The 25,346-nt window shown below is 34.4% G+C and overlaps 1 protein-coding gene across 3 annotated transcripts in view; it reads right to left on the minus strand.

Moving 5' to 3' along the window:
- HBS1L (HBS1 like translational GTPase) overlaps positions 1 to 25,346 on the minus strand; it is a 91,867-nt gene that overhangs the window by 50,265 nt on the left and 16,256 nt on the right. Inside the window, exon 1 of one of the 3 annotated variants that reach the window (XM_055391057.2) lies at positions 24,193 to 24,324. The exons of 1 other annotated variant lie outside the window; for it this stretch is intronic. Coding sequence is in view for 1 of the 2 variants with exons in the window: in XM_031012327.3 (XP_030868187.2) it covers positions 22,940 to 24,408 (1,469 nt within the window). In the remaining variant the exon portion in view is untranslated. Of the gene's footprint in view, positions 1 to 22,234; positions 24,409 to 25,346 lie in introns of those variants that run through there. One more of the 3 variants, XM_031012327.3, reaches the window with a different exon arrangement.

Consider the following 25,346-nt stretch of genomic DNA (forward strand, 5'->3'; position numbering starts at 1 on the left):
CTGACCCCAGAATAGAAAATGGATTGTGGAGGCAAGATCGAAAGGAAAGCAGTTAGAAGATTGTTGTACAAATACATGTAAGAAATTCTACAGTGATCTAAGAGCAATGGAGAAAGAGAAAGGAATATTTAAAAGACTTTACTTTAAAAGATACTACAGTCAGACCTTCATATCCTTGGGTTCCGCATCCATGGATTCGACCAAACACAAATTGAAAATATTTGAAAAAATTTAAAAATAAGTATTTAACTACTTTTTACATAGTATTTGGTATCTAGATTACTTATAATCTAGATTCCTTTTCATGTAATGGTAATTTAAAAAAGTAATCTACAGATGATTTAAAAGTATACAGGAAGATATGCATAGGTTATATGCAAATACAATGACATTTTATATCAGGGATTTAAGCATCAGCAGATGCTTGACGGAGGTGAGTACCAGAGCCAAAACCCAAGGAAACGAGGGACAAGTGTACAAGGTTAAATCATGAATCCTTGATATCTGAATGAACAGAGGAGATGAGAGAAAGGACAGTCCTCAGATTTTCTGCCAAGAAAGAAAGGGTAGATGGTGATGCCATGAACAAACAGGAAATACCTTCCAGGAAACTAAGAGAAGTCTGCTGGTCAGAATCTTATTTCTCTTACTCCTTTCATTCAGTACAAAATTACAACAGTCCATAAAGGAACTCTGCTTCCTCCTCCTAAGCAGAAACTGTCACCAAAAATTTTATTTTATGAAAGACTGCCTAGATACGATCTTGGATCTTCAGAGTTTTTCAGGTTAAATTATAGCATGTTCTTGGCACTGAGGACACAAAGATGAGTGACAGACTGTTTTTAGATAGCTTTCATTCTAACAGATGTGATGAACAGTACGATAAGATGAAACGAAAAAAAGAGACAGAGAAATTAAGATAAGTTTCTAGGAGACCACAACCACTGTGACTGCAGCTGAACAAGTACTATAGCACCGGAAATGAGTAAGAAGGAACAGACATGAGAGTCAATACATTAATAGAACATGGAGATTAATTAAATCTTAGGAAGGCAAAACATAGGAACCTCAATGACTGCTATGACTCTAACCTAGACACTGTTCATGAATATAGACACATTTGGTCAGAGATTTCTTTAAGACATACAGATAGAGGCCGGCTACAGTGGCTCATGCCTGTAATCCCACCACCTTGGGAGACTGAGGTGGGCAGATCACCTGAGCCCAGGAGTTCAAGACCAGCCTGGGCAACATGGAGAAACTGTCTCTACAAAAAAAAAAAAAAAAAAACACACAAAAAAATTAGCTGGGCGTAGTGGTACACGCCTGTAGTCCTAGGTACTCGGGAGGCTGAGGAAGACGGATCGCTTGAGCCCAGGAGGCGGAGGTTGCAGTGAGCCAAGATCATGCCACTGTACTCCACCCTGAGCGGCAGAGCAAGACCCTGTCTCAAAAAATCAAACAAACAAAAAACAACCCATACAGATAGAAATCCATAGAAAACAGCTGGATAATCAGGTTTACAGGAATGTTTACCAACATTAAAACACATGAAGCAATTCAAGACCTAGATTGCTTATCGAAAATGAAGAATGAGAAGGCAGCCAATGAAGGAACTCTTAATACTCAATAGAGAGGGAGGCTGAAAACAGGTATTTACCTTCCTCATAGAATCCTTAAATAGAATTGAGATTCACATATCATACAGTTTGAAAGCCATATGTTAGAGGTCATTTGGTCTTGTCCATCATTTTACAGATGAAAATTTAAGTGAGATTCCAAAGTTCACATGGCTGATTAGTGGAGTTCTCGCTCTGGTGTTCTCTAGGTTGCTTCCATGGCACCCTCCCCTTTCCACTCTCTGTCCTCTAAATCTCAGGACCTCATGGAAGTGGTATTCCCAAGGTAACTGAAGCAGGGTGACTTTGAAGTTGAATGTATACAAAAACTGCCAACAAAGTGCCTCTAAATGTAAATATACACACACACATATTGATTTATTTATTTTTCTTGGGGGACAGAGTCTCGTTCTGTTGCCCAGGCTGGAGTGCAGTAGAGTGATCTTGGCTCACTGCAACCTCTGCCTCCCGGGTTCAAGCAATTCTCCTGCCTCAGCCTCCCCAGTAGCTGGGACTACAGGCACACAACATCACACCCGGCTAATTGTTTTGTATTTTAGTAGACATGGGGTTTCACCGTGTTGCCCAGGCTGGTCTTGAACTCCTGAGCTCAAGCAATCCACCCACCTCAGCCTCCCAAAGTGCTGGGATTATAGGCATGAGCTACCGAGCCCAGCCTTTTTTTTTTTTTTTTTTCCAGACAGAGTCTTGTTCTGTTGCCCAGGCTGGAGTGCAGTGGCACGATCTCAGCTCACTGCAACCTACGCCTTCCTGGGTTCAAGAGATTCTCCTGCCTCAGCCTCCCGAGTACCTGGGAATTACAAGTGCCTGCCACCATGCCCGGCTAATGTTTATATTTTAGAAGAGATGAGGTTTCACCATGTTGGCCAGGCTGGTCTCGAACTCCCAACCTCAGGTGATCCGCCCACCTTGGCCTCCCAAAGTGCTGGGATTACAGGCCGGAGTCACCATGCCCAGCCCCTCTAAAAATATTAATACTTTGTCCAGATCACGATTTTGTGAGTTTAAGTGAGGTTAACCATCATTAACATCTACTCAGATACTTCTGAATAACAGTTAATGTTAAAACCAATTATTCTGATTAGGTTTAATGTTTGCATTTCAGAATGTCCTAATATACATAGTTAAAGCCTAGCAGTTAGTTCATTTTCTGCTTAACAAAGAGAAAGTTTCTGTTTACTACAATTTTTACTTCCAATGGGAATCCTGAAGGCTAGGCTAATCTTCCTTTAATAATAAACACCTGGATACTGTCCTCTTAACATTCTGTGAATGCCGATTTGGGGAGGTGAGAAAGGTATATTCAGGCTCTAAAGCATACATCACAACATGATGCTATCAACTTTAAGTCACACATGATAATCTCAAATTGCTAAAAATAATAGCTCCAGACCAAAATGATGTAACTTGCATATCAAGCCTTTATTGCATATTCTCATGTAGCATATACTGTTTCTGTCTATATTGTAAAATATATAGTGCCTTACCTCTTCAACTAAACTAAGAGTTCCAGAAGTTTATTTTATGATATATTTTACAATATCCAGTCCAGTGCCTGGTACATATTAGGCACTGAAATATTTAATAAAATTATTTATTTATGAAAAAAAGGAACATACTCTCTAACCCAATGATTCTCAGCTTGGGATGAACAGGTAGATTAAAATAACAGGGACATCCTTGCTCCTCCCCCTTTTAAAAAGCACTGTCACTAGGAGACACTGATGCTGACAAGTGTTCTCTCATGTGTCCTGGGACAGAAAAAAAGATTTAGAACTATTTATCTGGTATAAAACTAATTTTATAAAGAAGTCAGGCTCACGTAAATTAAACAATTTGTTCACACCCGTTTAACATTATTTGCAAATTATAATCACCTACACCTAGCGTTGACTGGTTTCAGGTTCCTAACTAAAAAGATGTTTGGAGACCTGCCTGAAATCAGAAAACCATATGGCCTTTTAAGGTTTATCTCCTTATAATCCTAATCGCTCCCCCATACAGATAGATCATTTATCTCTAAATGACATCAAATGCAAGATGTTTGAACATTTTAATACTATCATTGACATAAAATAGGGTACTAGTTAATAAAAACTGTTGCCTAGGGATAATGTTCTTAAATGCAATCCAAACCATCAAATTCGGTTTCTTTCTTCACATAAAATCCTCAACTGAATGTGAGAAATATTACAAGGGAGAATTTTTAAAAGTAAACTTGTGGCATTAAGTAATTTCAATTTTAATTAGTATCTCTAGAGATGTGAAACACTAATGTAGAACACTAGTGTTTGTTTTAAATTAAAAATGCCTTTATAACTCTTAATATTTTGGAAGTATTCTGAATCAAATTGAAATCTAAAAATTTATTCCACATTTAAAAATATATAAAGAAAAGGAGGAAAATATAGGATACAGAAATGAATGTATAATATAACCTTAACAACATAAAGAATAGAAACACATAGACAAAAACTGAAAAAATAAGGCAAAGATAAATTATGTTATCTCAAGGTAAGAAAATCATGAGTGACCTTTTTCCCTTTTATTACATTAATATATTACTCTGACATTGTGAAAAGGTGATCTGAAAGATTTCAAAATGGGGAATTTTTTTATATTTATATGGCTTAGAAACATTCAAAACAAATTCACAACAGATTTTTAATGTAAGACAAATTCACAATTTAAAGTCATTCAGATCAAAATGCCTTGGTGAAAACAACATTCAAGCTTATTTAAAAACAAACAAACAAACAAAAAACAGGGGTTTTCCAGGTACGTACACTTTTGCCATCAATTGATATTTTTCCTATAAATGTTTCAATATGCCAGTACATACAGATACACGTACACACACACAAAAAAATTAAGATTTTCAAAATTTCAAAGAAATCAGTGCTAAATTTCCAACCAAAAAAACACTACTTAAAATATGAAATCATTTCACTGAATCTGACTAAACATTTAAATTCTAGTTACCAGATGTACATTCAGGAAGTACACCACCTAGGCTATGGAGAATAAACCACTTCCTTCAACAGCACTGTTGCATTGGCTGTGATTTATTTGTTATGAATTATTTTCTCACTTTAAAGCAGCTTTATAGCATAACTTGCCTCATCAAATCCATTATAAAGCATCCAGCCTCCTATCACACTAGAAGAAAACAACCTAAAAGATTCACTGAGACCAGATTTCAATTTTATGTAAATAACACTGAACCAGCAATTTTTTAAAACAAAGACATTTAAATAAACAAATTCAATCTACATATTACATTGGATTATATACGTTGAGGTAGTATATGCAAAATTTATAATCTAATACATGCAATGAATTTAAATTATCATATTATGACCATTCTATAGCACTAAGAATTCTTGTTACTAATAATTTTCCTTTAAAAAGGAGATTTATATTTTATTTGAAAATATTATTACTGTGACTGAAAACTTTGTTGGACTAGAAATAGGACAGCCTACATAACAAGGCCTTTTTACTTTACAGAATGAAAACAGTATACAACCTTCAAAAAATAACAAGGAAAAAACCCCACACTAAACAAATGCATTGGTGTTTTTTACCATTCTGCCCTAGGACTTCTCTTTCATTTATCCCAAACTCTCTCTGAGAGATCTCATTTATATCCCCATCCCTGGAACTATCTACCCTTGCGTCCCTCCCTAATAAATCACATTAATTCTTCTGTCCTAAGCTTAGGCATATTATTTATAAGCAAAGCTAGGAATGTATATTTGAGAAATACCTCCTCAGCAATGCAGAATAATCTAAATTGAGTAAGTACCAACCACGCACCAAAAAATGCTATAATGACTTAATATATGCTATAATGGCTCATTCAGCATTGCAACCACCAGAAAAAATAAGAACTATAACCCTACTTTTGCAAATGAGGAAACTGTGGCATAGTGTTAAGTAATTTGCTAAAGGCCACACAGCTAGTAGTTGGTTCAGTTGAAATCTAAATCCAAGCAGTCTAACACAAGTACCAGTGCTCTTCTAAATTAATGTGGAAACTAGCAGTGAGAATTAACTCTGGTCATAAAAATCAGAAAAATCGTGCACACTTGGAGACAAGAAAAGGTTCAGGAGAAATAAAAATTTCATAGTATGCATGAGCTGAAATAAGGAAAAAAAGGTTTATAAGGACCTTACTGAAAACTTCAAGGGTTCTAGAATCAGAAATGATAAATGAAAATTAAACTGTATTAATCAAATTTAAAAGGCATCAAAATTTATTAATATTCTGTATATTTAGGTGCCACACACTGTTTTTAGTGACAATAGAATACACATACACAGGCCTTCATAGATTCAGCGTAATCCTTATTTCAACCTAGTCTTCAACTTCTTTAATACATTTTACCTTTGGGATTTTCAGAAACATGACCTTAAAGACAGGGAGAGCTTACTCCATTTGAATAATCCTAAAAAAAATTCTAGTTTTAAAAAATATATACAATAAGATCATTGTATATCTCCAGATATAATACATTATTTCCAAACACCATTTTGAATTCATGTGTGAGCAAGATGGCTTAAGAAGACTTAGTAATGGCACCAATATCCAGAAATAACTCCATAGTAACAAATATAATGAATTTTAAAGCAATTAGTAAAGGAAAAGGAAATTAATATTGTTTAGGGACTGCTATGTAGATGTATAACTATTGTAGTTTGATCTAGCTTGACAGTGTATTATAGGGGAAAAAAGGAAAATGAAAAATATAATATGCCTTTTATTTACAAAAGTATCATCAAAAATCCCTACATGTATGTGTCTATTTTTATAAATGGTTATGTGAAAGAATATATATCAGACTGTTGAAATGGCTAAATGGAGAAAGGGGTAACAAGTAAAAGGGCCTATATAAAAACATTATGAATGATCAAAAAAAACCCTCCAAAAAAAAAAATCAGTGGAAGTAACTTGAGCACCTCAATTCATTAGACTTTAACATAATAATCCACTTTTTAACAGCATTTGCTCCTTAAGTGGTAATAAAAGAACACTATTTCTTTGAACTAAGTTCAGTGATCATTTCCTGGGCATTTTCCATGAGCAAGACCTTATGACAACTGCATCACATGGGTTATTTTACTTCTCAGAAACTTGTAAGGTAGACATTATTTTCTCATGGATAAATGGTATTTTTGGCAATGCCAACCTATAACAGCATGTTCAATGCACTAGGGACACAATTTTCAGGGACACAAGGTAATTGCCATAAACAGGCCCAAGAAAAACTGCATAATTTATCTTTTATCCACTGTCAATGAATGAAAACTTCAATACAAATACAAAATCCTTCAGTGGAGTACAATTATCCTTTATGAAATAACATTATCAATGCTATTATGAATAATAATTAAATTTAACAATTAGTATAATCTTTCTGAGAAGTGTGCTAAAAGTACTATATGTACAATATGTACCATAAGTCTTAAAAATGCCCATCCCTTTTCATCCAGCAATTCCACTCTAAAATCATATCTTTTATATAATAAATTGAAAGACTTAAGTTCCTATAATAACCAGGCAGCTAGACAATGGAATACTATGAAATCTAAATTTATCGGTATTAAAAGGGGTCTATGTGTGGTTGTCAGAAACTAGGGGGAGGGCAAAATGAAGAGTTGCTTAATGTTGCACGTGATTAAGTTAAAATGGGTTTTTTCAAAAAGGCAGGTGACCACTTAAAAAAAAAGGACTAATATACTCTAATATGTAGAAACACACACAAAGTATAAAAATGAAGACTTCAGTATTAGAAACATATTGCTGTGAATGCTGGTTCTATCCTTTACTGGTTTTGTGGTCTTGGGGAAGATGTTTACACATTCTGGAGCTTCAGATCCTCCAACTATAAAACCAGGATAAAAATAATCCCTACTCTATGTGATTATTATGAATATTAAGTGTTAGCAGATATAAAGAATTTAGTACATTTGGTGTAAAGTACTCATTAATATTGCCTACAATTACTGCTTAAATGCATCAAAATGCTACATAATTCTAGATTCCATAGGATTAGGCATGCGCTTTCTCTTAAACTGGTTCTCAATAAACAATATTATTTAAGCTGGTACTTACAAAGGCACCAAGCTGGCAAATATTAATAAACTAAATTATACAGTATTTTAAATCAAACTGAATTGTTGTTTTACAATCCAAAGACCACAAAGTCATCTGAAATTTAAACAGACTAGCAAATGACTTCATTTCTTAGGACTGCTAATTTGCAGGATTTAGAAACTGATACCAATTCTCTATACATGAATGACAAGTCTCTTGGTTAAATAATACTAGCAGAAAAAAAACCTAATTTTTAAATACCCTACTACTGATAAAGCTGGTTTCCTTGACAATGGATTCAATTTTATCCCTAAGATACTTATCACTTAACAAGATTAAACTGTTACAGAATAAAAGTTTGTTGCAAGAAAAGTAATGTACAACAATGAAAAGGGCACTGGAGATTCAAAGAACTCTGTTCAAATTACAATTGGCTTCTTAACACCTACGTAAAATTAGGCAATTTATTTATTTTATATGAGCCTCACCTTAAAGGTTCTTATAATGACCAAATAAAACATATACAAACCCTGACACATAGCTGATATTCAAAATGTTAATTCACCTTCCTATCCCCCCTTGAGAGGTAGCTCCCAGAACAGAAAGCTTTACAGACAACCAAGAAAAAGCAGCAGATACCATATTCAGACTGAAAGCAGTTGGCCATATAGGTACTTCTATTAAATCAGAGACCTAGCCCCTTACGAGCTACTCTAAAACTCGAGGGGAAAGTTTGTACCTCAGTTTTATGTCCCCTATGCCTAGCACGTTTTTCTAATTTAAAAAAAAGGAACATGCAATAAATGCTGGCTAAGCTGAATTTTATTTGTCCTCTCCCTCCATTCTATTCTTTGGCTAAAGTACTTAGTAATAACTAGCACATAAAAAGCACTAAAAATAATTTTTCACTAAAAGGATGTATAATTGCCTTAGAATAAAACAAGAAAGTATATACAAATATACATGTGATTAGAATTTGTAAGGTTAAAAAAAAAAGCAAGGTAATTAATGTCAAAAGAAAACTCTATATTTAACATTCATGTAATTCATAGATGGTACCAGCTGTTCATGAAGATACACTGTTTTGAGAGTCTAAAGCAAATTATTTTTAAATTAAGCAATTAGTGTTTCAGTTTTTCCAGTGTAGGTGTACATACAAAGAGAATCTTAAAACATAGCTGAGAACATTCTGAACTAAAGTTTTTTCACTGAAATAAACCACTTCCTTTACAAAGCCCACATAATTTTAAGCAGAAAGCCAATTAATTCTGAAGTTACCTGTATAAGTATAAAATTCTCCTAATTGTCTAAATAAAAATACTCAGTGATGAATAAATTAGTGAAAAAATATTTTCAATGAAAATTATATTTAAAAGGGAAAACCAAAAAAGATGCATTAAATATGACTGTTAACAATCTACTAAAAAGGATTAAAATAAAAGAAGCATTTTAAGTGCATTATTGAAAAGTTCATATAGACTTAGCAGTATTCATAATATCTCATATTTCTTTGTAACATAAACTTTTCAAATTAATCACAGGATTTATTTCCAGGATAAGGATAAAATCTCATAATACATTTGACCTAAGCAGGAAAAAAAAAAAAGAGGTTGCATCTCCTCATAAAAATCAAATGTTACTATGTTTCCCATTTACTGATGAGATACATAGTGATGATGTCTAAGAGAAAGACAAATACAGCAAAATAAACAAGTAGAAAAAAATGATCTTAGGGAAATTGTTTATGGCTCTTCTTTATCTTTTTTTTTTAAACTTCTTGAAGTTCCCTACTGAAGAATAGGGAACAACCTGCCATTAAGAACCAAAAGTGGCCGGGCACGCTGGCTCACGCCTATAATCCCAGCACTTTGGGAGGCCGAGGCGGGCAGATCACGAGATCAGGAGATCGAGACCATCCTGGCTAACACGGTGAAACCCCGTCTCCTCTAAAAATACAAAAAATTAGCCGGGCGTGATGGCGGGCGCCTGTAGTCCCAGCTACTCGGGAGGCTGAGGCAGGAGAGTGGTGTGAACCCCAGAGGCGGAGCTTGCAGTGAGCCGATTTCGTGCCACTGCACTCTAGCCTGGGCAACAGAGCGAGACTCCATCTCAAAAACAACAACAACAACAAAAGAACCAAAAGTATGATAATCATCACCTGAGTTATAAATAATATTAAATATATTTGCATACAGATATACTATGTGAAGTTTAACAGATTATTAACACTATGAAATGGCAAAACAATGCTAGAGAGAATATAACCTCATCATATAAAATTAGGCTTTACTTTCTAAATAAAAGCTTTACTTGAAGGGAAAACTAGATAAAATTCAAAAGAAAAGGAAAACGATATATAATAGGTTTCTAACCAGTATAGGTAGACCACTATTACTTAAAGCACACCTTGTCAAAAATAGTAGCTCAATTATAAAATATATTTCTTCAAACCAAGCAATACTTTTAAACAATCATCTTAATGATCTGATTAGTATAAACATTTATCAGCTACTTTATTTGTGAGGCAATGGAAATATCAATTTTGAAAACTGAAAAAATGTCCAATTTAAATTATACATGATACTTTTTCCAGATTTTTAAACCATTTTTCTCAATGCTCACTTTTTTTTAACATTAACTATTTTTTCAATGAAATAAAATTAATCCAGTGGTAGAAAAAGCCTCAATAGGAATCGTTAAGAGTGAAACCTCGCTCCACATAATAATATCTACTCTGTTGAAAACTATCTTCCAGTTGACTAATTATAAAATTTTAATCCATAAATAATATTTTTCTGAGAAAAGGGTCCCTTAAAACAATAATGATGGGCCGGGCACAGTGGCTCACGCCTGTAATCCCAGCACTTTGGGAGGCCGAGGCGGGCGGATCACGAGGTCAGGAGATCCAGACCATCCTGGCTAACATGGTGAAACCTCGTCTCTACTAAAAATACAAAAAATTAGCCAGGCATGGTGGCGGGTGCCTGTAGTCCCAGCTACTCCGGAGGCTGAGGCAGGAGAATGGCGTGAACCCAGGAGGCGGAGCTTGCAGTGAGCCGAGATCGCACCACTACACTCAAGCCTGGGTGACAGAGTGAGACTCCGTCTCAAAAAAACAAAACAAAACAAAACAAAAAAACACAAAACAAGAATGATGTATGAATTTTAATTTCTGAATTTTCCTGTGGAAGAGTTTGTGTTACTCAGTTTTATATTCTTGGGGGTGTTTTTTTTTTCTTGGTAGGTTTAAGGTGGCAAGGGAAATAACATCAGAAAACTAAGATTATTCCACAATTTTATTCCTCAAATATGCGCCTTTTTAGCAGTTCATTCATGGGAATGTATAACATAATTATAAAATAACATTTTAAGGTTATATGTATTTGCTGTTAACAAAATGAACTAAAATGTTGTCTAAATTAAGATATGTTAACATTTAATATATTATTTTAGAAGTTAGTTCTAATTTATTACTAGAAGAGGCTAATTTTATGTAAATACTAAGAAGTTCACATTCCAAAACTATAAATATATTAAAATACTGAAAATTTCTCTGAATGGGGGAAAAAAGAGAAATCTTCTTCCGGAACGTTTAGTGGCATCAAGTTGACATGATACTGGAACCATTATACGTAAGCTCCTAAATCTTTAAGACAAGGCCTGCTGTATCACATACTAAGAAAGAAATTATCACAAGCCTCTCAGATCAGTCTAGTTTCACAGTTGAAAAGAAGGTATCTAATCTAACAAGTGCCCTTGGAAAAATACATCCAGTTTAAGAGCCAAAGCAAAGATGTTTCTATCCCATTCTTCTTCCAAAAAACACCCATCCCATTTTCCCGAAAGAGAGCAAGAAAAACAGAAAACTGTACTTTCAAAAAAGTAGGAAACAGTCATAACACCAAAGCACAAACTATGAAGAACATCCTACCAAACAGAAATGTGGATCAAACTGAGAGCACATGAGAAACATAGGACTCCAGATTCTGTCCAGAAGCCAGAGTTCTCCAAAGTTGGAAGCGTACCTCTGAAGGACCCAACAAAAGAGTCATCAAGAAAATAGCAACAGTGAAGGCTAAGGAAGAATCTCAGAACCCATCCACACCAAGCAAGGAAATCATAAAAACCTTCTGAAGAGAATTTCACTTAGCCTTTCACTGCTTCTGTTTTGCCTCAAAGAGACAAAATTGACAATGCTGACAAAACTGCTGCAACATGACCTAAGGATAAACAAGAAGTTCAAGAGTACAAGGTGGTCTGAGCTCAGTCACCACACCCCTCCCATTATTCTTTATAAAATGCTGTCAAAAAAGAAATCCCTCCCTTTTCAAATATTCAAAGAGGGCATGACATAGAAGCTATAGGTAGATACTCTAAGAATAAATATGGAGGAAAACAAGGTAGATGAAGAATATATAACAGTTGAATGTAAAAAGAAAAAGGGTTTTTGAAGTTTTATGATATCAAATATAGCAAAGAAAATACAGCCTCTGACAGAAGAGATTAAAAGAAAGACAGGATAAAATAAAGATGATAAAAACAAATAGGAGGAAAAATTGAAAAGTAAGCCAGCAGGGCTCAGGAGAAGAACAGAGGGAGAGTGGGAAACTCCTGTAGAAATAAAAGCCTCACTGGAGGTGGCAGAATCGAGGTAGCTAGTTAGCAACATGCAACAATAGAAAACAGTAGAGCAACAGCTGCAAAGTCCTCCAGGAAAGAAGAGTAATGCTAAACTATTCTTTTCAATTTGTCATGCAAATATAGGCCACAAGATCACTTTAAAAATAACTCATAAACTGTTTTTAAAAACTGTTTAATAAATTGTTTAAAAAAATAATTGTTTAAAAGCTAATAAATTCAGTTAACAGAAGTTTAAATATACTATCAAAGGTGTAAAGGTGAACACCTTACCTAAGAATTTAAAATATTAACAAAATTAATGAGAAATAGAAAAGGGGTAAATTGTAAATGTTCACATCTCCATTTCTAACAGTGAGAGATCAATATACATTGTTTAAAGTTGGTGAATTTAAAAAGTTAAAGTATGTTATTACATGATAAAAATAAACTATAAAATTTCCACGTTATCAAAGAATACACAAAGATAAAAACAAACACAAATCGTATCAAAATATGTAAATATAAAAGACAACAACTTTTTTAAAAATGACAGACATTATTATCTGGTCTATTAATAACATAAATAAGAAAAACCCATCTATTAAAACAAAGACTCTCTATCCAAACCCAAGTAAATACAAGTACAGGAGATACAACTAAACCAAAGTGACTCAAAACATTGAAAGCAAAAGAAGGGATGAATAAAACTTAGAGAAAGCAGCAATCATGATATTAATGCTAAACTGAATTTAAGGCAAAAATTGAAAAACTAGCAAAAACGGAAATTTAATGAAAAATTCAAATGCACAGAAAGTTCATGTATCTTTATATATCAAATTTTACAGGGTAAACTCTCCAGGCAATATAAAATAAAAATGCAAGAGTGTTATATATTAACTTACCACACTCAGCCTACTGCCAATCCAAAAAAAAAAAACAGATTATAAGAATAATGAACAGGCCGGGTGGGGTGGCTCAGGCCTGTAATCGTAGCACTTTGGGAGGCCGAGACGGGTAGACCACTTGAGCCCAGGAGTTCGAGACCAGCATAGGTAAAGTGGCAAGACCCCATCTCTACTAAAAATAAAAAAATTAGCCAGATGTGATTGCAGGCACCTGTAATCCCAGATATTCGGGAGACTGAGGCCGGAGAACAGCTTGAACCCAGGAGGCGGAGGTTGCAGTGAGCCGAGATTGCACCACTGCACTCCAGCCTGGGTGACACAGAGACTCTATCTCAAAAAAAAAAAAAAAGAAAAAAGAAAAAAAATAGCTAACAGAAAAGTATTGTATTTTGTATTCTGCAAACAGAACAGTATTGTTGACAAATGCCTATGAAACTACAGAGAACTACACTGGGCCACAAACTCAATAAACAGAGTACAGATCACATACTCTGATAAACAGTATAATAAAACCAGTAATCATAACAAAAATAACAAAACTCCCCAGCAACCAAAATTCTAAAACTCTCTTGGACTCTTGGCTTAAAAACGAAATGAAAATTAAAATTGTGGATTATCCAGAAAATGCCAGTAATTCTAAAAGAACCCATCAGCCACCACAAATGTAGTATTCATAGGAAAATAAGATATAATTAAATAAGAAGAAAGTGGGAATGATGCATATCAACTTTAAAATATTAGGAAGGAACAAGCAAAAGATGAGGCTAGATTCCAATCTAACAGTTTATTTAAACAGAGATCTGAAATTTACATGGCAAAATGTTAGCTTATTAAAACCAAGTGCTAGTTCCATGAGTGTTTATTACATTATTTTCTGCATTTTTCTGTTAGAAATTCCATAAACAACAACTAATTTTTTTTTTTTGAGACAGTCTCACTCTGTCGCCCAGGCTGGAGTGCATTAGCACAATCTTGGCTCACTGCAACCTGTCCCCACACTCAAGCAATCTTCCCACCTCAGCCTCCCAAGTAGCTGGGATCAAAGATGCGTGCCACCACACTCGACTAATTTTTTTGTATTTTTGGTAGAGATGGGGTTTCACTATGTTGCCCAGGCTGGTCTTGAACTCCTGAGCTCAAGCAATCCACCTGCCTCGGCCTCCTAAGTGCTGGGAATACAGGCATGAGCCACCGCACCTGGCCATAAAAACTTTTAAGATGAATTAAAAATGCATGTATGTTAAATATTCTACTCAGAATGGTAGGAAATGAAAAGCAAAAAACATAAGGAAAATACATTAAGTCATACCCAAACTTACAAAGTAATGAATTAAACCAGGAGAACTAATTACAGATCTTGGAACCAAAATTTAGGGAAGAAAAAAACAAATTGCAAGGTAATAAAAAAAAAAAATCCTGGGCAGAGAGAAAGGGGAGACTAGAGGAGAGAAAACCATACTGAAAATGAGAATAGAGAAGTAACTACAGACACAGAAAAATCTAAAAGAATAAGACAATGTTTGGTACAATGCACAACAAATACATTTGTCACCTTGGATGAAATGGACGTTTTTCTAAGAAAATTAAAACTTTCAAATTTGACCCCAGAATCTTCAAAAAGATAAATCCTATCATAAAACAAATCATTTCAATGCTACTGAATTATTTGAAGATGAAATCATTCTAAATTTTTTGTAAAACCATCACAAGAAAAACCAAAATCCAAAGAGCATACACATACACACGAATGCAAGTAATTTTATGAATAGATGAAACCATCTTAAATGTTAGCAAATAAAATCCATCACATTAAAAGAATAATCCACCATGACCAACTGGAGACGGTTCTTCATCATAAGACTAGAACAATACTAGAAAATCTACTAAGATAATAATAATGTCTAACGTTATCTAAAGCCTTTGGCATCTCTGGAGACAGTATTTTTTCCTTCAAAAATCTCTTGCTAGCATTAAATACAACAACAAAAACTATAGCTGGATCTTCTTTTTTTAGTAACAAGACAAGCTGTTTCTAAAGCTCATATAGGAAAAAGAGGCATGTGAGATAACTCAGAAAAACTATAAAAAGGAGTGAAAAAATAAGACAGCCTACCAAAAAATAGGTACTAAAAAGCTATAGTAATTTAAAAAGGTAGTACAATAAATCCACCTTTCCATACAGAAAAGATGGTGGAGAAATGGGATTCCTATGTTAGACCTTAATATCAGCTAAATCAAAGATACAAATGTAAAATAATGAATCTGACAAAGGTATTAGAAAAAATAATGAATATTTTTTTAAAAATTATCTTGTAGTGGAGCATAACTTTCCAAAACCCTTAAGAAAAAAGGCTAATAAATCTGAATATATACAAGTTCAAAATCTATCTTCTAACAAATGACCTGACACACTAGAAATCAGAAAGTGTTTTCCATGCATATAACAATTTTATGACTAATTTCCTTAGTATATAAATATGCATATGTGTGTATGTGGATCCACACATATACATACACATATACGCACACATACACAGACACATACACCTTAAAAAATCATGAAATGAGAGATAAACCAGCAGAAAAATGGGCAGATTAAGAGTAGACAGGAAGAAAAATACAGCTTTATATATAAGAAATATAAATAAATGAAAAAACATTTTCCAATTATCAGGTTGGTATAATACCAAAAGGAATAATACCCCTATCTATAAGAATTTGGGCAGACATGCTCATAAACTAGTGGGAGGGAAATCAATTTCTATTAAGGGCAATTAGGCAATATCTATCCAAAACTGTCAAGTATATAAACTCAATTTCTAGAAATGTAGGATGCTCATTTATTATTAGCAATAACAACTGGAACACTTAAAATGTTCATCAATAGAGGCTGTTTAAATAAATTATGGTACAATCATATTACAGAATTCTAGGTAGCTGTTAAGAAAGAATGAGATTGATCTGTATATGGCAGCAAAGTTCTGCAAAATGCTTTATTAAGTGATACATATATAAGTGTTACAGTATATTCTCCATTTGTATAAAAATGTATACGTACATTCACATATGTGTAACATGCTAGAGAAACCTTTGGAAGAATAAAGAAGAAACAGTGTATTTACAGTGGCTTCCTCTAAGGAACAAGATTGTGGGACCATATTAGGAGACAGACTCAATTTTTACTTAAAAGCCTTGCCTACGTTTATGTGCCAGACATATTCTGAGTTGGGAATACAGCAATGAATACACAAAATTCCTGTATTTGTAGAACTTACATGGAAGAGGGGTGGAGGCAGAGCAGAGAGAAAACAACAAAAACAAGTGAATATACAACAAACACAGAGGATACAAGTGCTGTGAAGAATGAAGCACAGTTACAACAGAAAGTCTATGTATGTGTGGGAGAGGAATTATGACTTCACATGGGGTGGTAATAAAGGGAGAACAGTGAACTATGGGTGCATATGAAAGTTCCCCTACCCCATGATTGAGAGTAAAGTGATATCGAAACTGCAATTCAAACAGTGATTAGCCAGGAGGGAAGGGGGAGAGAAAAAAGGCAAGCACTATAGGAGAGGAAACTCAGGTAGGTGTTCTTGGGTAGGTCTGGGTAAACAGGTACAAAACAGAAATGAGTTCATAAAGGGGCTCAGGAAATAAAAGGATTTAGATAGGGAGACAGAAAATTAGATCTTTAGTTTAGAAAACTTATTCTGGCCGAAATAAACTGAAAAGTCAAGAAACCAGTTAGATGTTTAGGTAATTCTGCTAAAAGCTAATGGCCTTTAAGAGGAAAAGTAACAGTAAATAAAATAATGAAAATAAAAGTAACAATAAAGATGTAACAATAAAGAGGAAAAGTAACAATAAAGAAGAAAATAATAAAGAGGAAAAATAACAATAAAGAGTAGTGGGCCAGTTGATTCTCATTATTCACAGGTTCTACATTTGTGAATTCACCTAATCACAATTTACTTGTAATCCCAAAATCACTACTCACTTCTGCACTCACTTATGGACAAGTGCAGAGCAGCGAAAAATTTGAGTCATGCAACATGCAATTTCACAGAAGGTGACAGTCGGCCTTTTTGATACAGCTCTCATACTGTAAACAAATGTCCTTTTCATGGTCTACTTAGTGTCGCATTTTTTCCAGTTTTGTACTTTTTGTTGGTAATTTTGTACTTTTTGTTGGTAATTTGTTAAATGGCCTGTAAGTGTACTGCTTAGTATTCTAAACACAAGAAGGCTAGGATGTGCCTAACAAATAAAAGATATTAGATAAGGCATGAATTCCAGTGCTGTGGGCCATGAGTTCGGTGTTAATGAATCCATGCTATACACATCCATTAAATAAGGTGTCTTTAAATAGAGACACATATAAAACAATGTTATGTATTCACTGATTGATGAAAATGTTATGAGAGGCTCACAGGAACCTACCTCTGTATTTCTTGTAGGAGCAATGGTTCAGTATTCATTAATTCAGTGTTCACAGTGACTACAAAACATTACTACTGCAAATAACAAGAGTCGACTATATATGTATGCATATTATGTGCACACACACATATATTCACTTATTTATAAGGTGGGAATAACAGGAATGGTAATAAATTATGAGTAGCAGGTGAAGAGAGATGAACCAAGGATGATACTAGATTCCTGATTTTGGTTAACTAGATGGTGACAGTAATAACAAAGACGGGAAACAGAAGAGAAGGTGGCACCTTGGATGAGGAAGACAAAGGTGTCAGCTTTGAAGGGTATAATATGCCACACTGTAATAAAGATAATCATGTGTTGAAGTGTGCATATATCCTCCTCCCCTTTGACGTAAGAATCATATCTTTGTTCATCTTGGGTTATATCCTGCAACTAAACTGCTTTCCTTCACTCATCCAATATAAATTAGGCATGTCAATGTCAGAAATAAATACGCATTTTATCAGTTTTGTTTTTTCTTTTTTTTTTTTTGAGATGGGGTCTCACCACACTGCCCAGGCTGAACCTGAACTCCTGGACTCAAGTGGTAATCCCCCCGCCTCAGCCTCCCAAACAGCTCAGACTACAGGTACATGCCACCATACCCAGCTTATCATTTCCTTTGCCTTGCACTGTCATCTCTGCAATTACATCACCAATATTCATCACAACCTATACTTAAAGAGTGTTTCTATGTGAGTCCTAAAAAGTAAAAGAATATATAAAATTTTACCCCATGGAAGGCAAGAATTCTAAATGCTAAATACCTTAAAATAAAATTTTCACAACCAGGTAGTTTGTTTTTTAATTTGTTTATAGAAATAAAACAGTACTTTCAGCATAAATGAGTAAAAGACCATTCAGAAATATCAAGTTTATATAGAAAATCCTAATGGATAGATTGTATGTTTTTACATTTGATTTAGGAAAATCTCAGAATTTTAATTTCTTTCAATGTAGCTTTTATAAAATATATATATTCAAAATGTGACAAATTCTTTACAATCTAAAAATTAAAATTGTATAACTGTATAAGCTGAGCTTTATGTCATTATAAATATATAGGTAAAGGAAAACTAGTATAGAAATTCATATTAATCCCTCCCTGTCTAGTCCACATTTATATATAATCTGTTTATATATAAAACAATTTCTAAACTATTATAAAACTGACTTTATAACCAAATATATACCTGCATGAACACAAAAAACATGTTGATACACAGTACTTTCTCAACATACAATGTATACTTGTTTATTTGCAATGGTCCACATACAGATTCAGGGTCAATTTAAAAAGGTAAATAATCATATGAGAACTCATTATTCTTCTCTATAACCGTATTTTATCTTCAGTGGTTCCTTTTACTTACAAAAAATGAGCACCTTATTAGTTTTATCCCTGGTATGACAATTAGTTACATGACCTCCCACTGAGTACTAAAAACTAAATATAAAACACTGACTATAGTTATTAATACATATGAGAAGAAAAAGAGTAAAAGACAAGTTTAAGAAAGACAGATTCAAAGCTAAAAGGAGAAAAAGAGGTTAAAATGCCAGTTTAGTAACTAGGAAAAAGGAAAAGTTGAAAAGGAAAAGTTTTAAAAAGTGCTCTGTACAGAAATGAAACCCTGGTTCTTGGCAATTTATTGCAAGAAGAATCATATCCAAAAGAGCCACCTAAAGACTTTAGAATGCAAAAGGACAAAACATCCATCCATGAACAACATCAGATCTTTTAAGAAACCAAAAAGAGTGAAGAGCAAAAATTGTTTATAATGTATTTTATATCATTTAGAATATAATTACAATATTATTTCTATTCCTAAAGTAAATTATTAATGCCCTTGATCATAATGCAAATAAAAACAGCTTTGCATCTTAAAATTTATAGCTGAACTGGAAAATAAAGTCAACTAAAACACGTAGCATACCTGAGCTACTAAGACAGCAATCAATAAACAGCAGCTGGTACAAAATATACACTTAGTGCCAACAATCATCACAAGGACTGTATTCATAAACAAGCAGACACTTGGCTTTTTACCAAGGATCGATGGCCAAGGGTGGAAGGTGGAAAGGTCTGCTCAGTTCCACCTTCGCAGTCTCAAAGAGACTGTGACATTCCCTTAGTCAACAGGGCAAGTACTTGTCATGTACATGCCTGACAGACCAGCAGCCAAGCCAAGGAAAATAGGAAGCCTGGAAACCTATTTAAGATATTGTTGCCTTCTCTTACCACCCTATAATATCTGATTTTTTCCCCACCAAAAGAATCTCATACCTAGTAGTTACAACCCTAATCAGCCAACAAATGGAGACCTAGTTCACCCTAGAAGGTCTACTATATGGTTTTAGAAGTATTGCATTTCCACTTGAAAATTACCTTGTTATAAAAGAAGGTAACACAATAGTGGTGCTATTCAACTACAGTGTAGATTACGTAAGTATTTGGGGATTCATGTGCAATGTGGACCACTTGTGCAGCACTTAACCTATCAGTAATTATCATCAGTTACAAACTCTTATAATTCAATTAATTCACTCCTAAGTTGGGGACTGCTAATATATACATCTAGTTCAGTCATATACTAATTCAAAGTTACTAAAATGTTTGATCAAGGTTCAAGACTAGAAAAACCATCTCAACCATTGGAATAACTCAAATTTTAAAATCATTCACAAAATATAGCTTGTGATTTAAATGATCTCCTAAGCATTAGTATTATGGTGCACTGATACATTCAATTAAAAACAAAAACCTGAAGACAACACAAGAAATCAAGAAGTGTTTGGTTTAAAAAAAAAAAAAGACATAATGCCATCTTAACTTTTCCCATCAAAATACTGAATATAAAAACATCACACAGAGATTAAAATTTTAGAATGTCATTCTGAAAATAAACAGAAACAAAAGTAATACAAAAAATTATCAAATGCACAGTAAAGTAGCTGCCAGAGAAAAAATATTTACTGGGAAAAGACCAGCCTTTTTATTTTCATTAAAAAAAATATTTGGCCAGGCGTGGTGGCTCACGCTTGTAATCCCAGCACTTCGGGAGGCCGAGGTGGGCGAATCATCTGAGGTCAGGAGTTTGAGACCAGCCTGGCCAACGTGGTGAAACCCCGTCTCTACTAAAAATACAAAAATTAGCCAGGTGTGGTGACACGCACCTGTAATCCCAGCTACTCGGGGGGCTGAGACAGGAGAATCGCTTGAACCCGAGAGGCGGAGGTTGCGGTGAGCCGAGATCATGCCACTGCACTCCAGCCTGGGGAACAGAGTGAGACTCCGTCTCAAAAAAACTAATAAAATAACATTTTAGATACTACTGTATTATATTTTTCCAAGGAATACTAATAATATCTCCATCATTTTACGCAAAGGGCCATTAATTCCTAAGTAGCATTTTTCCTTGGTATTCCTGATTTCTAGAAATTATTCATTCAAGTTGGGCAGATGTTATTCTTGGCATTGATAACTCATTCTACTGATTTCTCCCTTTAGGGCAATGGTTCTCAAACAGAAATACACATTTTGGGGAATAATTTTGAAAATACACATTCCCAAATGCCATTCCACAGAGACTGCTTCAGCATATATGGAGTGAAGCCACAGTATCTGTGTTCTGAAGTAATTCCTCCAGTGATTCTGATTGCTAGTTGAGAACCACTGCTTTAAGGGATGAATTACATAATTATTCTACTGATTAGAAAAGCTTCTATTGATCCTCCATTGCTGAAACTTTGTCACTGTGGGGCACACAACTGTCAGTAGCAAAAAGGAAAACTCCACATTCCATTACTTATTGTAAAGAACAAGTTAGGCCGGGTGTGGTGGCTCACACCTATAATCCCTGCACTTTGGGAGGCCTAGGCGGTGGATCACAAGGTCAAGAGATCAAGACTATCCTGGCCAACATGGTGAAACCCCGTCTTTACTAAAAATACAAAAATCAGCTGGGCGTGGTGACACGCACCTGTAGTCCCAGCTACTCAGGAGGCTGAGTCAGGAGAATCACTTGAACCCGGGAGGCGGAGGCTGCAGTGAGCGTCACTGCACTCCAGCCTGGTGACAGAGACTCCATCTTAAAAAAAATAATAAGAACAGGCCAGGTGCAGTGGCTCACGCCTGTAATCTCAGCACTTTGGGAGGCCAAGGCGGGCAGATCATGAGGTCAGGAGATTGAGACCATCCTAGCCAACATGGTGAAACCCCATGTCTACTAAAAAGAATACAAAAAAGAAAAAAGTTAGCCGGGTGTGGTGGTGGGCACCAGTAGTCCCAGCTACTCTGGAGGCTGAGGCAGGAGAATGGCGTGAACCTGGGAGGTGGCACTTGCAGTGAGCTGAGATTGCGCCACTGCACTCCAGCCTGGGCAACAGAGCGAGACTGTCTCAAAAAAAAAAAAAAAAAGCAGCAGCAGCAGCAGCAGAAGAGATCTGGTAAAATTCTCCATTCAAAGAACATGCAACCATACTTGAAAACACTTTTTATATATTTATTTTAAAGTGTATACTTAGGACAAATGGTTTTTAAAAATGTATAAAAATAATTCACATATTAATCCAACTTCTATATTTACATGGTCCCTTAAAAGATTTTCATTTTATTATTATCAAAAATGTATTTCAACAATCTCCACAGTACTCTCAAAAGTCAGGAATTTGAAGATTTTATAAAAGAAAAATTTTAGTATTTATCTACAGAAAAATAATGAAACTAGGAATTATATCATATTTTAAAATATAACGTCTCAGTTATGCTGTGCCACATAAGAATAATCTTCACACTAAACTATAATAATCCCAAGTGCTGGCATTTTCGTTTAAGAACAAAGCACAAAAATATTTCATAGAAAAAAATATTTCATTATAAAAAACATAGAAAGTTGAATGCTTCAAACAAAAATATCTGAGGTCTGATTTCACAACATCAAGTTTCCATATCCACTTTGTAAACATATACTCAGTATAGGTTACCAACTTAAATAAAGCCAGTTATCACTGAAAGAAGACATAGTTAAAAAAAAAAATCAGTGCAAAAATACATATCAACTAATCAACTGACCTACGACAATTTTCATAAAAATAAGAATTTGAATCCCATAATATAAAGTGATCCTCTGAAGACTTTAATTAAAAATAAAAAGCTCTACAATAGCAATCAAGTTTTCCTTTTGTTACTATTCTCTAGTAAATGCTTTCTTTTGATTAGCTTTTACAATGTCATCAGGTGATGCTGATTTGAAGTCAAATGGTGTTATCGCTACAAGTGGACTTATTTCTTTGTCCTTTACATCTTGAACTTGTCTACTATAAAGAAAAGTCTTATAGAGGTCAAGGGTGCGTCGCTTGCAGCTTTTCAGTGGGTAACGAAGACACAGTGTTGATGCAAAAGCTGAAGGTCTAGCAGCAAGGGCCTTGGTCCAAGAGAGAGAAAAAGGTGGTTTCCTAGTCAGAGAGCCTTTGTTGTTTTTCTTATTATCCTTAGCAAAACTGGAATTCTTCCCTAGCTTTGAACTTAGAACTTTAGTTCGTGATGATGGAGCAATGGATGGGTCTACTATAGGCTTTGGAACAAAATCTGGGTTTTTTATAAGGACACTAAGATCAATATTTGAATCTATTCCAGGAGACCTCACTTCAGATAAACTAACCTCAAAGGACTCTTTCTTAATCTGAGAGTTGTCTACATCAATTGTTTCTGCAATCAATTCAGAAAGTGACAAATTCTCAAGGTCTCTTGTGGGAGAAGCTTTATGAAATGCCAATGACGACAGAGATCCTGTTAATTCTGATATTCCAGGTGAAGACTGACAGCGATTTGCTAATTGTGACAGGGGAAAGGATCCCAAACTTAGATCTGTGAAACTGGTAGATGACTGGTTACAAAGGTCAGATAAAGTAAAGCACTGGCTTATATTGTTTTCTTTGTGTTCCTGAAACAGTTCAGTTAGGGATGGACTTTCACACTGAGAAAACTGCAAATTATCATTTTTAAAAGTGTGATTCATGGCACTTTGTTCAACTAAAGAAACATTTCCAACTTCAGTTTCTTTACTAGCATTTAAATTATCAACAGTCATATTTTCCAACGAGCTAGTTAAGTACAAAGGATTATTTGAACTTCCTAAACTGTCCTGTACTGGAATGTTTTGAAAATCAGACAGTGAATTATTTTGAATATATAAAGAATTATTCGGTGTTGTGCTCTTTATGATTATGGTCTTTAAATCTGGTATTTCTTTGAATGCAGACACATCTTTGGAAATGCATTCAGATGCATGAGGTCTCAACAAATCGGCATCTAGGTTCTTTGAAAGCAGACTTTCCAGACTGTCTGTAGATGATAATCTGACTGATGGCTGACTTTCACAGGAATCTCTTGACATATCATGAATTAGGTTAGCTAGTGAAAGTTCTTTTGTTAACTTACATGATTCTAGTTTCTTTTCACTTTTATGTGTGTCAAGTTTCTTTTTTCTATGGAGTAAACAGTGACTTGGAACTGAAGAATTATGAGATAATCCATATTTTCCTACTGAGCTAGCAAAATCAAAGGGTTTGCTACTATAATCCAAATGATTTGCTGACTGAGGATAAGAACTTTGAACATTATCAGCTGAAACTTCAGAAGAAGAAAATAAGACTCCTTACCTTACAAGAGCCATTAATTTTCAGATGAATAGGTTGATATACGCAGAAGACAGTCACAGCAACCAAAAGGAAACATGAAATGAGGCATTTAATTACTAAATGCTTCTTTTGATTATAACATGAATAAAGTGATACTTGATCATTACTTAACATGAATACTCTAAAAAACAATAAGGGAGTATTACCTTCCTTTACCAATTTAAAGTAACCTTTATACTCTGTTCACTGATACATACAATGTAAGTCAGTCAATGTTCTAATTTTCACAAATTTAAAAATGTGAGGTCTTAACCATAATTAAATTATAGTCAGGATTGTCTCAAATTCAAAAACTTCTTTAAAAAAACAAAAAAAACTAGGTTCATTTTGTTCTGTATTTTAATGTATTAGAAACAAATAAGCAAACAACCCCCGGTAATTTCTACCACAATCTGGGATACACTATCAATACAAGATGACATATTACAGACTCATTCCCATCACAGCCAGTTAAAAGTGCCCATCTGTGTGCCCAGCATCCCTGGAAAACACACTCTTATTTCACGGTAACAGGCTGTACACAGCTTTGTTGTAGAAAAAATTTAGCCCAGAGGTTACAACAAACACTGACATAGTAAACAAATCGCCATACTCATACTGAGAGATAGCACGCCAATTAATATAATGCTACCACCTCAGTTCCCCTCTTATGTCCACTGAATTCCAAATTTAACCCCAAATTTTACAAATTTAAAATTAAATCTCTGGCTATAAAATGCAAAGTAGTATAATTATGATACTTATACCTAATTATTTTTAAATAAAACAAAATTATACATAATAAAAGCATAAAGGGATTTTTTTAACATTAATTAGCTGGCTGTCAATTTCCTTTTCCTATCTCATCAGAGTTTTAAAAAATAACAGTTAAAAAGTTCTATAAGCTAGTAACAA

This window comes from Gorilla gorilla, chromosome 5 (genome assembly GCF_029281585.2).
Source record: "Gorilla gorilla gorilla isolate KB3781 chromosome 5, NHGRI_mGorGor1-v2.1_pri, whole genome shotgun sequence".
Classification (NCBI taxonomy): Eukaryota; Metazoa; Chordata; class Mammalia; order Primates; family Hominidae; genus Gorilla; species Gorilla gorilla.